The sequence below is a fragment of the Mustela erminea genome, chromosome 19, assembly GCF_009829155.1.
Source record: "Mustela erminea isolate mMusErm1 chromosome 19, mMusErm1.Pri, whole genome shotgun sequence".
NCBI lineage: Eukaryota > Metazoa > Chordata > Mammalia > Carnivora > Mustelidae > Mustela > Mustela erminea.
This window is the reverse complement of record NC_045632.1, coordinates 2,559,804-2,577,002: the sequence shown is the minus strand read 5'-3', so window position 1 is coordinate 2,577,002 and position 17,199 is coordinate 2,559,804. Positions and strand designations below refer to the sequence as shown.

The 17,199-nt window shown below is 54.8% G+C and overlaps 1 protein-coding gene across 1 annotated transcript; it reads right to left on the bottom strand.

The window, feature by feature from the left end:
- Nucleotides 1–1,837: 1,837 nt before the first annotated feature.
- Nucleotides 1,838–11,488, bottom strand: GIPR (gastric inhibitory polypeptide receptor). The gene is made up of 15 exons (XM_032324100.1): nucleotides 11,424–11,488; nucleotides 10,884–11,046; nucleotides 9,759–9,868; nucleotides 9,250–9,349; nucleotides 8,687–8,794; nucleotides 8,109–8,212; nucleotides 7,398–7,501; nucleotides 7,059–7,203; nucleotides 6,099–6,258; nucleotides 5,826–5,886; nucleotides 5,415–5,484; nucleotides 5,208–5,296; nucleotides 4,979–5,117; nucleotides 2,723–2,764; nucleotides 1,838–2,626 (listed from the first exon to the last, which is right to left on the bottom strand). The coding sequence occupies exons 3-15, from the start codon at nucleotides 9,828–9,830 to the stop codon at nucleotides 2,420–2,422; spliced, it is 1,401 nt and encodes a 466-aa protein (XP_032179991.1). The 5' UTR covers nucleotides 9,831–9,868; nucleotides 10,884–11,046; nucleotides 11,424–11,488; the 3' UTR covers nucleotides 1,838–2,419.
- Between the last annotated feature and the right edge of the window lie 5,711 nt (nucleotides 11,489–17,199).

Sequence of the window (17,199 nt, the reverse complement as noted above, 5' to 3'; positions counted from 1 at the left end):
GGTGGTTCTCACTTATTATGGGGGGATAAAGAAGATCCTGTTCTTGCTCTGATACGCACACATTGTGCTCTCCCCAACTCGTGTCTCTGTGTTCTGTCTCTGCCTGCATCTCTCACTCTGTTTTCCAGATAAGACCAAACACCAGGTGGGTGCGGGAGTTTGCAGGCCTTAGATCAGGATGAAATGAGATGTCTGATACACTGACTTGTGGAAGGCACATCCTGAGTTAGTCCAGGAGTCCGGTAGTGACAGGAAGAGGAAGCTTGACACGGGGCGACAGCTCTGAGGTTATAAAGGTGCACGTTTACTGAGTGGCCCACATCTAGTGGGAACAGTCATCTGGGTAGATATTAGAGCCATTTTGCAGAGCCATTAGAGCCATTTTCCAGGTGAGATAGCTGAGGCTCAGAGAGGGTGAGTGACTTGCTCAGGTTACTCAGGAAATGATGGAGCCAGGTTATGTGTAATGCGGGGGCAGTGGTGCTGCTGCAGATGTTTCTGCCCCACTCCCCGCCCCTGCAAGGATTCAATTCTTGTGCAGAAGCTGGGACAGCACAGGCTCTGGAGTCCCAGTCCTGGCTTCAGATCCCTGCCCCGTGGGCGGGCAGCACACCCACCCCTGCCCAAGTGGCTTCTAATCACCTCTTCCTTCATTGGGTGAAAGCGAGAGCAGAAATTGCAGGAAAAGCACGCATCGTGCACCAGGAATTATCTTAAGAATGACTCACTGGGAGATGCCTGGGTGGCTCAGTCCGTTAAGCGTCTGCCTTTGGCTCAGGTCATGATCCCAGCGTCCTGGGATCAAGTCCCACATCGGGCTCCTTGCTCCGCAGGGAGCCTGTTTCTCCCTCTGACTCTGTCTGCCTCTCGGCCTGCTGTACTCTATCTCGCTAACAAGTAAATAAAATCTTAAAAAAAAAAAGAATGACTCACTGGAATCTCAGACAACCATAAAAATGTAGATATCATCATTATACCCACTTTCCAGAAGTAGGAACTGAGGCTGGGAATTTTTCCCAAGTCGCACAGCTAACAAGTAGCCAAACTGAGTTTGAACCTGGCTGGTTTCTGCAGTCTTACTCTTCCTACACTACCATTTAGAGAAGCAGCCCTCGGAAAATGTTTGGCACATACACATGATTTTAATTGTATACACTGTAAATAGTTAAGTAAGGGGAGATCACATGAGTAGTCCCAGCAGGGGTTTCTCTTAGGCATGGGGGACAGGGGCGGCACAGTGTCCATGCTCTTGTGGCAGCACATGGCTGCAGAGACTACAAGGTCCCCACAGGCACGCAGCCTGCTTCGGGTTTCTCCTGATGGCCTGGCCAAGACAATTCTCTCACCCACCTCCCATGCACAAAGATACAACTGTTTCTCGTGCTTGAATGACAAGGCCCCTGCCTTAGAGGACGACCCCAAGCTTGAAGGAATCCTGTTCAGCTGCTGTGGGGCACATCTGTCCGGGGGTGCTGGGGACCCTAAGGAAAACAACACCCAGGTGCTAACTGGATCTGAGTGGGGCACGGATTTAGGAGTGAGAGTCTTCTGTGTGTACAGGTGGTCCAGATACAGGCTGTCAGCTTCTCCCCTGTTCTCCCAGTTCCCCAGGGGCTGCCCAGGAATGGGGGAGGTGCATCCACCACACACACACCCCACCCCAGCCAGCAGTGGTCCTGCTTTCAGCTCTTGAGGCCTGCCCTGAATGGCTCCTGTTTAGTCTACACACCAAACCCTCCTTTCTGCCCACATTTCTCTTTCCATCTCTCACCTCTCCTGTGAGCTCCAGTGCCTTTTTCCCAGCCTGACATGCCCAGAGAGCTCACCCCATCCTGACCCCATCTCCCTCTCTCTACCATCCCAAACCTAGAAATCTTCCTTGACTTCTCTTGATACACTTCCCTCGTGCAAAGCGGTGGCAAATTCTCAGTTCTGCCTTTAAATACCACCAGAGTCCGACCACTTCACACCCCTCGGCAGCTGCCTCTCCTGCCCCTAGTAATCTGTCTCATCACATGGCAGCGTCTGGTCCTGTCTGGTCCTCAGGCAGTGCCAAGCTCTTTGTGGTGGAAAGGCCTTTGCAGATGCTGTTCCTTCAGCCTAGAATCTTCTTCCCAGAGGGTCTCCTTCACCTCTTGCAGGCATGGCTTAAGTGTCACCTCCTCAGAGATGCCCTCCTGGACCACCTTAGGCTTCCTTCTAATTTTCCCTCATTAGCCATTCCACAGTGTGTGTCTAACTTAGCTGTCTTTGCTGCCCCCCCCCATTATGACCTGTGAACTCTAGGAGAACAGGGACCTTGTCTTGTTTCTCCCTCCCACCACACCCCAGTTTCTCCAGCGCCCTCCATGCTGGGCCTGGTATACAGTAGGCTCTCAACAAATGCATGCGAATCCGAATGGACACAGCATCCCGCTGCCTAGCAGTAACTTTCCAAGACCCGGCTGGCCTCATCCCCAGGCCCTGGGAGGGTCCCCAAGGACAGGGCGCAGTCAGGGCCGCCCCGGCAGGGGCCTGAGCCAGAGGGCAGGATCCCAGAGGCGCGCTCCAGTGGCTGGCGGCGCTCCTCCCCGAGGCTGTGGCGCAGGCGGCAGCGGTGCCAGCAGCGGCGGATCTCCGACTGCACCTGCAGGGTGACCGCGTTCAGAACGTTCCCCTCGCTCCGGTCCGTTCCCTGCGCGGCCGCCAGAGGGCGCGGGCGGCGAGCTGGGGCTGTCCCTACCTCCTTGTTGATGAAGCAATACAAAACGCTGACAATGAAGCCCTGCGGGGAGGAGGCGTAGAGGTTAAATGGAGAGTGGGGGCACGATCCCAGATACCCTCCGAGTGAGCTCGGATCCTTACCAGGTCCCAAACAACCTCGGCTGCCGCCACCCCAATCCTAGACCGCTTCAATCACCCTCTCCCTCGCCCCGCTTTGCCCTCCCCGGTTTGCTGAGCAATGAGGGGGTTAACAGGGGACCCTGGAGGTAGGCTGCCAAGATATGAGAACTGCTTCCCCACTTTCTGACCCACTTGGGCAAGCACTTAAACCCTCTGGGCCTCAATTTCTTCATCTGGAAAATGGGGTCATAATACCATGGTGGTTGTGAGAATTGTAATAATAATCAGGAAGCTGGAGTGCCTCGTATATAGCGTTAACCTTAAACTTGTTATAACATTATTATATATATTAAATATATTAATAAATTATTTTTACTTAAGAATTAAGTTTATAGGGGCGCCTGGGTGGCTCAGTGGGTTAAAGCCTCTGCCTTCGGCTCGGGTTGTGATCCCAGGGTCCTGGAATCGAGCCCCACGTCGGGCTCTCTGCTCAGTGGGGAGCCTGCTTTCTCCTCTCTCTCTGCCTGCCTCTCTGCCTACTTGTGATCACTGTCTGTCAAATAAATAAATTAATTAATTTAAAAAAAAGAATTAAGTTTATATAAGTATACATTTTACATATAAACTTTATAAAATCTAATTACGAGGCACCTGCACGGTGGCTCAGTGGGTTAAAGCCTCTGCTTTCAGCTCAGGTCATGGTCTCAGGGTCCTGGGATCAAGCCCCGCATGGGACTCTCTGCTCAGAGGCGAGCCTGCTTCCTACTCTATCTCTGCCTGCCTCTCTGACTACTTGTGATCTCTGTGTATCAAATAAATAAATAAAATATTAAAAAAAAAAATAGGGGCACCTGGGTGGCTCAGTGGTTTGGGGCCTCTGCCTTCAGCTCAGGTCATAATCTCGGGATCCTGGGATGGAGCCCCGCATCAGGCTCTCTGTTCCACGGAGAGCCTGCTTCCTCCCCTCTCTCTGCCTGTCTCTCTGACTACTTGTGATCTCTGTCAAATAAACAAAATCTTTTAATTAATTAATTAATTAAATCTAATTACTATTGTTACTTGATAAAGTAATACAAATCAATTCTTTATGTTAAGATCTTAAAAATCTTGGGGCGCCTGGGTGGCTCAGTGGGTTAAGCCTCTGCCTTCAGCTCAGGTCATGATCTCAGGGTCCTGGGATCGAGCCCCGCATCGGGCTCTTTGCTCGGCGAGGAGCCTGCTTCTCCCTCTCTCTCTGCCTGCCTCTCTGCCTACTTGTGATCTCTCTCTCTCTGTAAAATAAATAAATAAAATCTTAAAAAAAAAAAGATCTTACAAATCTTGCTATTAATTTCCATGATCCTGTTAAAAATCTAACTCTGATCACATCCCTCTGCTCCCATGGCTCCTGACTCACTCGGGGCAAAGCCAAGGTACTCACTTGGCCCAAGGATCTGCCTGGATACATCACCTCTTTGCCCTGTCTCCCCTTGCTGCCTCTGGCTCCCACCGCCTCGGGCATGTTGCCCTTCTTCCATCAGGAAGGGTACTCTCTCCCACACTGGGGATCTCGTACTTGACTTTTCTCTTCCTGGAACATTTCCCCAAATATTTGCCAGCCTGGCTTATTCTCTCCAAGAGTGTTTGGTACACAGTAAGGGCTCAATACATTTCTGCTGAATTTAATGAATGAACAGCCTTGTGAGGTGAGATTAGTATTGTTCCCACTTAAAGATGAGGAAACTGAGGCCCGACAAAGAAAAGCGGCATGGTGACTAGGGTTAGGCAGGGCAAGTGCAGGGTTGGCCTTAAATTTTGGAGTGCCTCCTTACATTTTGGGCCGTCGGCACCCCATTTACCTCACTGTAACTCAGACTCTAGGAGAAGGCCTCAGAGCGGTGAAGTGGCAGAGCCTGAACTTGGCCCTGGTCGCGCGGGGCTGCAGAGCCCTCCATCTGCACTAGGGGGCAGTGCTGCTGAGGCTTCCTGATCTATCCGCCTCTCCAGCTCAGGACAGAGCGAGCTCAGTTTTGTGCAGAATGTATGAATGAACACGTGAACATGTTCACAGCCCATTCAGGGCCCGCATCACTGGACAACTGTGGACCCCGTGCCTGGGGAGGAGGGCCCCAGGACGAAGGGTATAGCCCCTGCACCCGCCTTAGCGCCTTAGCACCTGGAACGAGCTGAGGAAGATCTCAAAGCCGAGCTTGGTGAAGCGCAGGGCACCCCGGGCCTGTTCCTCTGTCACCGGAGCAAACACCACCTCGTGGACGCCCAGCAGGGGTACCAGCGTCAGCGTAGATCGAGCCAGCCTGGGGGTAGAGGGTGGCAGTGGTCCCGTGGACCCAGGTCCTCCATCTCGCACCCGCCCCTTTCCCTCCATCCCAGCCACGCTCCCTCACCTCAACCGGTAGTCCGGGCAGCGCATCTGTCGCGTCCTCAGTTTGGACACGAGGATGCCAAGAATGCGAATGAAGATGAGGAAATTAATCTGCAGGGAGAGACAGAGGCTGAGTCATCCCCATCCTGTCCTGGGGGGCAGAGGGTGGCGCCCTGTTTTCCAGGGTGAGCGTTTCCAGAGGGTGGCCTGGAGTCAGGGTCGGCCGTACCAAGATGGTCATGAGGATGGGGGTGCGTATGATCCACCAAATGGCCTTGACATCGTTCCGTTCCCAGCACCTGGGGGAGTAAGAGTGGAGCTAAGAGAAAAACGCGCGTCTCCCTGGATCACACACCCTCTCTCGCCAGCTCCGCCCACTTTCCTTAATGCTACACCCACGTTCTTCAACGCCCTGCCTGCTACTATACACGCTCCGCCCCCATTCCGCCCCCCCCCCTTCCAGGACACCATCTTTCCTAGCTCCCCATTCCTTTAGATCCTACCCACCCCCTCCAAGCCCCTGCCTGCATCAAACCTCCCCACTTTTCCATCACAACCCGCCCGAGTCCCTCAAAGCTCCGCCCGAGTCCCTCAAAGCTCCGCCCGCCTCCCAGGCTCCACCCCAGGCCCCAAGACTCACTGCGTGTTCTCGTACAGGTACCTGACGATCACCCAGGGAATGACGAAAAGCGCGGGGGCCCCTGTGCAGACCCGACCCCCGCCCCCCACCCCGCCGCAGCTGTCAGCGCGCGCACGGGCCCTCCAGGCCCAAGACCCGCGGAATTTCCCCCGCCGGGGTGGGGAGGTAGAAGCCCAGAAAGGGGAGGAGACCCCCTGAGGTAGACCAGCAGGGGAGTCGGGGAGTGAAGGCCCGCCGGAGTGGGCAGGGGACAGGGTCAGGGTCGGGGCTCACCCCAGCCGAGAAGCAGGTAGCAGCGGAAGTGGCCCCCCTCGGAACCTCCCACAAGCACCAAGAGACTGTGTAGGTAGACACCCTCCACGAGCAGCCACGTGTAGTTGGCACCCACGCAGTACTGGGTCGCGATCTGGGCTGTGCGGCAGGCAGCGAGGGCCTAGGGGTTGGCCAGACAGGGGCAGAGGGCGGTCAGTGCCTCCAGGGTGTTCCCAAGCCTTCCTCCCCCACCTGGTCGTCCTTCCGCCTCCATCTGCCAGCCACTATTCACTTCCCGCTCTGCAGCACCAGAGGATGGTGTCTGGGATTGATTTCTCTCTTCCATTCTCTTCCCCTCTGTGAACTGTCCCACTTTTACCTCTTTAACAACTGGTATCTTCCATCTTGCTATCAGAGTCCCCTCCCCCACCCCCACCCCACACACACACACCCGGGCCCCCAAATACGGTCTCTCCCACCTTATCACCTTCTAAAAATTGAACTCAACTACTTCACCTATCAAAAAGTTTCTCCCACCCCGTCACCCTTGTCCCTCCAGCACGGGGACTCCTCCATCCTGTAGCATCTCGCGACCAGAAAGTTTTTCTCACCTGAGCCCCCAGCTTCTAGCCTCCCCCACCTTTGTCTCACAGTCACAAATTGATATCTACCAAATCCCCACCCCTACCAGTTAGTTTCTCCCTTTCACAAGCCTCACCTCCAGCAGAGGACCCTCCTTGCTGGAAAAGTCCAGGGAGGGGTGAGATAATGAGAGCCAAGTAAGGGGAAAGTCCCATACAGTAGGCAATGGGGCTGGTGATGGAGGAGGCTGAGCTGGGAGGACGGCTCTCCAAATGTGTTTGGAGAGGTCAAGAGAGAGAAACTGTTGATGGTATAGGAAGTAGTAAATGGGCTGGCGGCCTCTTGGCCCCACCAGAGGAGGCAGAATCCCAATTTGAGAAAGAGAGGGGTGCTGCTCACCAGGTTCCACGGGACAGGGGCCTGGCCCCCGGGGTAGGGGCCCAGTGGAGGTAGCAAACGGTCTCGGGTGAGGATGGCCGCCGCCCGCAGCATGAAAGACGTGAACAGGTTGATGTGGATGTAGTTGCGAGTGCAGCGTAGCCGCCTATGGGATTTGGGACACAGTCTGGGGACCCCTGGAGACCTGTCCTCGGCCACACAGAGTCCCTTAAATCACCTCCCCGCCCTTCCCACAGAACCCCATTGGAGGCCTGTCGCTCATGGAGCCTGACCACACCATCTTACTGGGTACACTGAGGCCCAGGCCCTGCTGCTGTTACTCAAGGCTGGAGGTCGCACCTTAAGAAACTCAAGATGAGTAGGGCTAGCAGCAACGTGGCAAGGGACAGGGAGTAGCCCACGGTGTACATGACCTGCAGCCGCTCCAGAATCAGCCGTTGATCCTAGGTCGGGGTCGGGGAGCGGGGGTTGCAGGAGGGTAGGAGGACACAGGAACAGTTCAGTGCTTCCACTCAGGACCAGAAAGGGACCCTGCTTTTTGTTCCTGCCCAACATTCTCTATAACCCCCTACACATGGAGACACACACACATACATACACAGTGATTAGTGCAGGCTAGATGCATGACCCAAAGTATTGGTCCTGAGACATTATGTTAGAGCTATTAAGAAAAAAGTTCAGTCTCCCAGTCTTGTTTGGTTGGTGGGATGTGAGCCTGGCGCTAAATAATGAGGACCACAGTTTCCATCCCACAGAACAGATGAGATCATCACAGAAGAAAACAAAGTCATGGTGTGTTGAGAGACAGAAAGATTCCCAACATCATTGAGCACCTAGATCCAGCTGTGCCTGAAGCTGATACTTTATACTTTTCAATCACAGAAGCCAATACATTTCTCCTTCTTTCTCCATCCAGCAAGTTTAAGTTGGGTTTCTATTGCTTGGAACCTAGAATCTTGAATAGTACAAGGGGTTTCAGGCTTGGCCTGAGGCAGCTGCCTTTTCATCTCTCCCTGCACATCCTGACCTGAATCCCTCACTGCTCCTTACCTGAAAGACCCCATTCTTTTCTGGATTCTCACACTGCGAATGGTCTCTCCAAGGTCCCCATTGGCCATCACTGCCGCACTGGCGGAGGACAAAGCCTGCAGCCACTGTGGGGGAAACAAAAGAAGGGGTCAGTGGCACAGAGAATGAAACAGAAAGACAAAAGTAATACAAAGGCAGAGATAGCCAAAGTGATGTGCTGATAATAAACCCTTATGTGTATAATTAAATTAATATTCATAACAAGCCTATAAAAATGATACCGTTATCAACCCCATCTTACAGAAGAGGAAGCTGAGGCATAAAGAAGTTAAGTAAGTTGCTGCAGGCCAATCAGCTAGTTAGGACAGGAAGACCATGACGCCCAGAGAAAATAAGAACCCTGTGATCCTCAGAGAGATAAAAAGACAGAGAAGGGGCATTAAGTGACAGAGCCAGGGTTGGCCAGGCAGGGGGAGACACCCAGCTGGACAGAAAGGTGCTGGAGATCAAGTGTAGGCAAACTCCTGGGAGTGGTGTCTAGGGAAGGGCCAGGAGCTAATTTTGTCAGGGGTGGGTCCGGGGTTCAGGTGACGCCTCACCGTGACGATGCCAGGGCAGGTACCAGGGGCAGGACACACGGGCAGTATCGTTGGGGGCAGCGTAGTCCCAGCAGACGTACATATCGAAGGACGCGTTACAGGCGAGGCCTGAGGTGGGCGTCGAGGCCAGACATCAGGTGGATGGACCGCACACAGCCCAAGGCTTCTCCGCGGTTCCCAAGCAAGCTCTGCCCTGGCCCCCCCACCTGGGGTCGTCCAGTCGCGGGCTCCGTCACAGCCCTTCCCACCAGACACCCCCGGCCCCGCCCCATCCACCGTCCTCTCAGGCTCCACCCACCTGACTGCAGCCCCGCCGGAGACTCCGCCCATTTCGAGTTTCTACCCGGGCTTCTACCACTAATCCACGTTGTGCCCCAGTTCCCCAGCCACTCAGGTCGGGTCCTTCCCACCGAAGCCAAGCATCACACAGGCCACTCCGACCCAGCCCACCTCTACCCCAGACTTCCTCAGGCTCCGTCCGTCAATCCTAGCCCCGCCTCAAGCACACCCATCTCAGCCCCAGTCCTTCCCAGGCCCCCCAGTCTCCGCCCCGCCAGTCAAACCTGCTGGGGGGTCCAAGGCTTCCAATGTCTCTTGGCACTCTCTGCGGTACCGTTCCCAGCGCTGGTACAGCTCCCCCGCCGTCTCCCCGACAGAGCCTGTCTATGGAAAGAGAGGAGGGAGGCCCCCCAACCCCGACCGACCCCTGTCTCCTAGGCAGCACGATTCGTGTGGGCTAGAAACACTCAACAGAGACTAGAAGAGGCTGCCCTGTTCTGTCCGGGAGTCTTGGGTGACTTAGAAACCTTTTCTACGTCTTAAGTGATGCCTAGACCAGGAAAGTTACTTGCGGGGGGTGGGGGGAAGAGGCTGAAAACCTTCAGGAAAATTAGGGGAAGGAGCGGCTGGAAATCATCAAGAGGATTTGAGGGGGAAAGAAGAGAGACTGGAAACAACTTGAATCTGGACAAGTGGGCAGTCTTAAAAGTCTCTCTGCCGCGGGGGAAGCCTCAAAACTGTCCCCAGACCTCCCTCCTAGCTTTGGACTCCTGTGGCTCGTCAGGGTCCTCACCTTCGCCCTCCGGAGCAGCGGCCCCCACCACAAGAGCAGCAGCAGCAGTCGCCAAGGCGGACAGTTCAGCATCGTGAGGGCGGCGGGGCATCGGGGGCGGAGGGGCTGGTCTAGAAGGGGCAGTGCGGCCTGGAGGGTCAGGGCACAGAGTCAGGAGCCTCCGCCCTCCGCCTCCAGCCCCGGCGCCACCCGCTCCGCGATTCGAACAGGCGGAATAGGAGGCAGTGCCCCCCTCCATCTCCACGAGTGGTGAATTGAGGGGTGGGGAGAGAGTGGGAGTGGCCAAGATCCAGCACGTGATTCCCAGGCCCGCCCCCAACTGTTGCTGGGGCAGCGGCGGGGGAAGGGGGGGGGTTTGCTGAGGGCGAGGTTGCCCTACAGCTGCCCGGGGCGGAAGCGCTAATGTCACCGGGAGTCCAGACCTAGAGATTCTGGGGAATCTGGGGGGACTGCCTGGGAGAGGAGGGCACAGTAACCGTCAGGCGTGGAGCATGGAAGGACCCTCAGGGCTCCTGATGTCTGAGCCCAGAGAGTTCTCAAATGGCAGATAGGATTCCGACCCTATAAAACTTGCCGGCTGTGCATGAAGCCCAGAGTCAACGGAACAACCCTCTCCCTAGGGACCAGAGAGGAGTCAGACCCTGGGCTTGCAGGGGCCCAGATGCCTGAAAATTAGTCTAAGCCCAATTCCTCCCCCAACAGCACCTTGTGGAGAAAGGGGGAAGCAGAGAAGATCTCAGATAGAGCCCCAGAAATGGGTGAAACAGAAATAGAGACTGAGAGACATACAGGCTGAGCAGAATGAGACACACAGCAAGAGATCAGAGAGCAAAAGACAGATACAGTGTGGGCTAGGAGACAAAGAGGGGCTAGAGACATAGAAAGAGACACAGAGAATGGGGCAAGGAGAGATGAAGGTACAGAAACAGAGCCATCCAGAGGCTAAACAGAAATGGGGAGACATGGAGACAGAGATATGAGAGACAGGCAGACTGGAGAAGAGAGAACACAGGCACAGAGAGACAATGAGACAAAGGAAGGGCTAAGAAACAGAGAAACAGGGACCCCAGAGGCTTGAGTGGAACAGGGGGTGGGGAGATGGGCTGGGATTGGGAAAGCCCTCACCTGTCCCAGATCTGCTCTTGGTCACTCACTCCAGCCGCTGCCACTGCCGCCTCTGCTGCTGCCTCTACAGCCTCCCTCGCCTGGGCTCTGGAAGAGGTGACAGCCTGGGGTGGTGGGAGAGGGCGGGGCCAGGGAACAGGAGGGGCAGCTCTGGGGCAGAGACCTGGGAGGGGGTGCAGTGGCGCACGAGGATCAGAGTCACTCAGAGTCACGTGGAAGAGCAGTCACGGAGCCAAGCCGGGGTCACAGTCTCTCCCACTGACCCGCCCATCCCACCCAGCCAAGGCACAGCAGTCACTCAGAGAGCGGAGGTCTCCCCCCGCAGGCTGACAGCGACACAACCCTGCGCCTGGACTCCGCTCACAGAGCCACGAAATCGCAGCTTCCCATAGTTCTTGTGACACCGTGTCAGTCACACAATCACTAGGTCTCGTCTCCCCACTGGCCTGCGGTCCCCACTGCGTCCCCAGAGCCGTTCGGCGCAGGCTTGGGCATGGAACAGAGGCTGGAAGGATGACCCCGATGGCGACATATATACACCTGTACATGGTCCCTTGCGCATATAATCCTTGCCCTCCCCGGCTGCAGGCCCCACACTAGGTCATGCAACCATTTCCCATCAACACTGTCACAGTTACCACGGTCCCCAGAGTCCACAGCCACACCCGAACAACACACTTTCCCCAACCGTCAATAAGGCCCACACTCTCAGGGTGTCATGTTGTCACGCTGTCACCATCACACGGTCACACCCAGCGCCACGGTGGTAGGGATGCACGACTCTGCTCCCCATCCATACCCGCGCTCACGAGTCCCACAGAGTCACACACACATGGCATGCCACTGTGCCCCCCTCATGGCGTCCCACGCCCCACAGATGCACACAGGATCACACCCCATCATGCCACCATCACACACGAACCCACAGTCACACAGGGTCTCACGGTCACAGACGCCACCAAATCACACACCTTCCCACAGTCTCCACTTCCAGTCTCTTCCTTTGTTCTAAAATACGGGGAACGGGGAGCGTCTGTACAAGAGGGGGGAAGCCTTAGAAACCGAGTGCCGGGCCGGTTCTCGATGTTCTCATCTCCCACTAATACAAACCACCGATGCGTGCACATTAGTCAACTTGTAACACTCAGGAGCACTAGGTCTCCTGGGACCTAGGGACTAAGTGGGGCAGAGGTGAATGTGCCCACTTTGAAGAGGAGAAACTGAGGCGCTGATGTGCCAGCAGGGGCAGGGAGTAGGAGGGATGTAAGGTCCAGCACCAGGAGTGGGAAGGAGACAAGTCTGGGAGAGGGGGGGTGGTCAGGGGGGTGGTCCTGGCTCCCTGGCCTCCAGCTGGCCTCCCTGCTCTCTGCCCCACATTCCTGACGCCCTCTGGGTCCTGGGAAAGGCTCAGTTCACGGAGTGGAGAGGGAGAGGGGTCTGAGATAGCCAAGCACCTCGGGGAGAGACTGGGCTTGGGAGGGAGTCTGTCCTTGGCCCCAAGAGAGCCGAGGGTGGAGGGGGAGGGCACTCAGCTAGGGCTGGGACTGTGGGGGGAAGCTAGGAAGGGGGAGGAGAGAGACTGGGGAAGGGGAAAGCAGTGGAGAGTAATTGAGGTGGTGAGAGAGACAGGAAGGGAAACCAAGGGCCCAGAGAGACCAGAGACAGACAGACAGGAAGAAACAGAGACAAGAGAAACCAAGAGAGACAGAGAGGAAGATATCGAAAGAGACAGAGACATAGAAGTACACACACAAACACAGACAAGGACAGAGAGAGAGAAAGAGATTGAAAGAGACAGAGAAAGATACACAGAGAGAGAAAGACAGATAGGGAGAGAGACAGAGACAGATATATAGGGGAGAGAGGGACAGAGCGCAGACCACATTGAGAGGAAGACAGGGAGGATGGAGGGAGAGTGAGCCTGAATGATGGGGCCTGAGGAGGGGCAAGTGAGCCAGGACTCTGCTGGGGCTCAGAGGTCCTCACCCATAGCCCTGCGGGGGACCCTGGGGGGTAAAAGAGAGCATGGGGTGCACAAGAGGTGTGCTGCCTGGGTCCCTGACTGGCCCTTTGCGCACTGCAGCCCTCCTGGGTCCTCTGAAGTCTGGAGAGGGGACAGGAGGGACACACACACACACACACACACACACACACAGCCCTCTCTGAATCCCACACCTCTGTTCTCTGGGTCTCTCTTTTTCCCATCTTTAACCTTTCTCCTTTCTCTTCCCCTTGTCCCATCTCCTGTCAGCGCTCAGGGTCTCTCAGTTTCTCTCTCTCCATTGCCTCAGGTCTTAGATCTTGGCGGGGTGTCGTTGTCGCCCCACCCCCCAGCAAGGAGCAGGCAGTACCCCTCAAGGGAAGTTGCAGGAAGGCCTGCGTCTGCCCCGCTGGGGCTGCGGCCAAGCAGAGCCTGTGGGGAGCAGGCAGGGGCCCGGAGTGCCAGCAGATGGTACAGGAGAAATGAGGCAAAGAGAGATGGGGAGGGGGGGGCACCCCATGGGGACTGAGGCCAGAAATGGGAGGCTGAGGGGGGCCCCCCTGAGATTCAGAACTGCAGATAGATGAGCCCTGAAAGACAGAGACCCACAGAGACACACACTACGTGTACACACAAATAGGATCCAGAAAACGCAGGAACCCAGAGACAGAAAAGAGACAAGGATCCAGAGACAGGGCTCAAGAGACAAACACAAACATGGGATCCAAGTGAGAGACAGAGACAAAGACCCAAAGAGAGACTGAGATGAAGTGACATGAAACCTAGAGAGAGACAGAGACATGGGGAAGCCTAGAGCTGGGAGACAGGAAAGAACAGAGACAGAGACCAACAGAGATGGCCCCCCAGAAAGACAGAGACCCGCAGACAGGTTTCCAGAAAGAGACAGAGCCAGGGATAAAGAGATTGTCCAGACAGAGATTTGGAAAACAGACAGACTGGGATGGAGGTAAACTCTCCCAAAGACACAGTCAGAGATGAGGCAGAGATGCCCAGCACCCCTAGCCCTCTTCCCAGAGGGTATGCTCCCCCCACACCCTGCCTTTTGTTTCCATAGCGATCTCCCGGATCCTGAGGGCAAATATTGTCCTGGCTAGATGCAGCGGGGCTGTGTTGACATAATCTCCTGCTGGGGGGTGGGGGCTCCAGCGGCCCAAGAGGCCAGGCTGGGGGCAGGAGAGCAGAGGGGCTCTCAGGCAGGGGGGTGGGGACAGAGTTATCTCCTACTTCCCCCCATCCCCCACCTCCAAAGCAAGGTGTAAACCTCCCCACCCTCGGAAAAGACGCAGAGAGATTCAAACCTGTAGCCTTGGCTGCCCCCTGGTGGTCGTGCGAACCTCCGTTCCCAGCAGCAAGAAGAGCAGGCCGGTCTGGGTATTTTTCCTTCAGGTTTCTAGAATCTTCCCCCAGTCCCTGCTCTGGTCCAGGGCCCCTCTCTTCCCAGACACACCCCATTTTTTTCCCATTTGCAACACCCCCTCCCATAGGACAGCCAGGCAGCCAGAGTGGTGATGCTAAAGCACAAACTTGCCCCAGTCCCTCTCCAGCTTAGAACCTGCTATGGCTCCCCAGTGCCCTCAGGAGGAAGCTCAGGCTCCCCGTCCTGGCCTCCAAGCCCCTTGCCGCACTCCTCAGCCTTCTCTCTGAGATGTCCCAGCTCTTCAGACTCTTCCTGGGCCCTTGACCTTTGTTCCAGCAGTATCCTATGCCTCAAGTGCCTCCACCCAATTTTTGTTTTGTTTCCCAAGCCTGCCTGAGAGTTAGTTAGCTCACTCACTCATAAAAATCCATTCAACCAATAACTACTTCCTCTCCCAGACTCTGAGCTCTGCAAGGACAGGATCCTGGCTCTCTCAGTGGTTTCTGGGGCCCCAGCATCACCCAGAGTAGGGTTTTATTCATTTTACTGGGTACTTGCTATATATCAGGTACTGTCCTTGGCCATGATGGGGGCTCCCAGGGACCTGGTCCTCCTGCCCAGCCCAGTCGTAGACCCAAACAGGGAGACAGATTAACAGGAGAGGGGGAAAGAGAAACACAAAGAAGAAAGAATCAGAAAGATGGGGGAAATAAAGCGATGGAAAAACAGTGTAGGATTGGAAGTAGGAGTAGCAGAGAAAGGAGGTTACTTGCTCAAGGGGACATAGCTCATAAGTGAGGGATCAAGGACCTATTTCCAGAGACATAAAGGGAGACAAAGAGAGAAGAGAGAAAAGTGGCCCAGAGAAGGAAACCTAGAGGCAGAAAGAAAATCCAAAGTCAGCCCAGGAGTGCCCGCTCCGCTGGAGGAGATGCCTCCTCCCCACTCCCATCTTCCAGGCTTTTGACATCTCCCTGTGAAAGCTCTTGTAATAAAACTCGCTCCATTAGTCTTACCCAAAAGCCACTGTGCTGAGCACTTGACAGGCCTGAGCTCACTGAACCTGCTCTTCTCCCCTGGGAAATGGGTGCTGGAATGGCTCCCATTTTGCAGAGAAGCAAAAGCTATCTGGGCCAAGGTCACTGAGCTCACGTGAATCCCAACCCCTAGAGGGCAAGGACTGTCTCATCTTTGTGTGTCACCTCCCCCCCACCTACACACATACACACAAGCATACAACACACCTGGATGAACTCCAAATGCCTGTGGTTCCACACCCTCCCCCAACACAAGGAGCTTGCAGGATCGGAATTCTGGGCTCCCACTGGGGGCCCTCTGGGGGCAGGCCAGTAACAGCCCTTAGCACAATGTGGCCAGTGAAGAGTTCTGAGCTCATGGAAGTAGAGGGTGGGAGAAGTGGGCATTTGGGAGGCAGGATATCTGGGTTCTTGTTTTGTTTCTGTCAATAACACAACCAGCTTTGATCATAGAAGGATAATGGCCCACAGCTACCTTGGCCATCACTTTGAACTCATTATTGACCTTGGTGCCTTTCGTAGTAGGTGTTCCCTGAGAAATGGATGGGAGTTGCTGTCATTTACGGGTGCCTACATGTGTCAGGCACTGTACTCATATGTGATTTACATCTGTGCCCTCACTGGGGCTCACGGAGGATACAGGAGCAAACTGCAAACATCTTCCCACATCTTTGAGGTCCTACAGGATCTGGTGGGTCCATCACCCCCCTGACCTCATCTACTTCCTGCTCTCCTCTCCTGCAGTCCCAGCCTCATCAGCCTCGTTGTTGCCCCAGGAATAGGCCACACTCATGCCTACCTCAGGATCTTTGCACTTATTGATTTCTCTGCCTGGAAACCCACCCCCCCGCCCCCCCACCCCAACAACTTCATGCATGATTGCTTCCTTGTCATTTACATCTCAGCTCAAATGTCACCTCCTCAGAGAGACCTTCCCTGATCCCATGCTCCCTAAATTAGCCTCACCCTCCTGTCCTTGGTCATAACACTCTTTCTTGTCTCTGGAATACTAGGCTCTGAAATTATCTTACCAACTCTGTGCCTGTTTCTTCACCTGTAAAACAGTGGTGAAAATAGGGCTTGTGGTGAAGATAACTGGGTGTTTGGCATGTAGTAAATGCTCAATAAATGTTAGCTATGATTACTTAATTGTTTCGTGTATGATGGCTTACCTCTTCCATCACCCTGTAGGATCAATGAGAGCAAAATCTGGCATTAACTTGGTTACTAATGAAACTCCAGCACCTAGAACAGAGCTTGACACATTGTAGATGCTCAGTAAACATTTTTGTTTCCCCCACTTTTTAAATCAGTAATTTTTTTTTTTTAAGCTTTTACCTATTTATTTGACAGAGAGCACGAAAGCACAAACAGGGGGAGCGGCAGAGGGAGAGGGAGAAGTAGGCTCCCCGCTGAGCAGGGAGCCCTATTCAGAGCTCCATCTCAGGATCATGACCTGAGCCAAAGGCAGATACTTAACCAACTGAGTCACCCAGGCGCCCTAAATCAGTAAACTTTTTTTTAAAACATTTTATTTATTTATTTGACAGATAGAGATCACAAGTAGGCAGAGAGGCAGGCAGAGAGAGAGGGGGAGGCAGGTTCCCCGCAGGGCAGATAGCCGAAAGCGGGGTTTGACCCCAGAACCCTGAGATCACGACCTGAGCCAAAGGCAGAGGCTTAACCCACTGAGCCACCCAGGCGCCCCTCAGTAAACATTTTGGAATGAATGAGAGAGGTAGGCACGATATGACCGCCCAAGTTTCAGGTGTGGAAACTGAGGCTCAGGGTCACAACCAGAAACTGCTGGAGTCCGGATTTCAACTCAGGTCCATCCGTTTCCAAAGCCCCGGGCTTTCAGGGTCTGTCTGTGTGTCCTGTAAATCTCTTCCCGCTTTGAGGCCTTTTCTCCTTCCTATG

Bases quoted from the DNA above. Each gene is read 5' to 3' on its own strand.
- GIPR (XM_032324100.1), bottom strand. From the start codon at position 9,830: ATGCTGAACTGTCCGCCTTGGCGACTGCTGCTGCTGCTCTTGTGGTGG. The intron at 7,204-7,397 runs GTGCGACCTCCA...CAAATCCCATAG, and splicing joins CTCATCTTGAGTTTCTTAAG to GCGGCTACGCTGCACTCGCA. The intron at 5,485-5,825 runs GTGAGTCTTGGG...TTACTCCCCCAG, and splicing joins TACCTGTACGAGAACACGCA to GTGCTGGGAACGGAACGATG.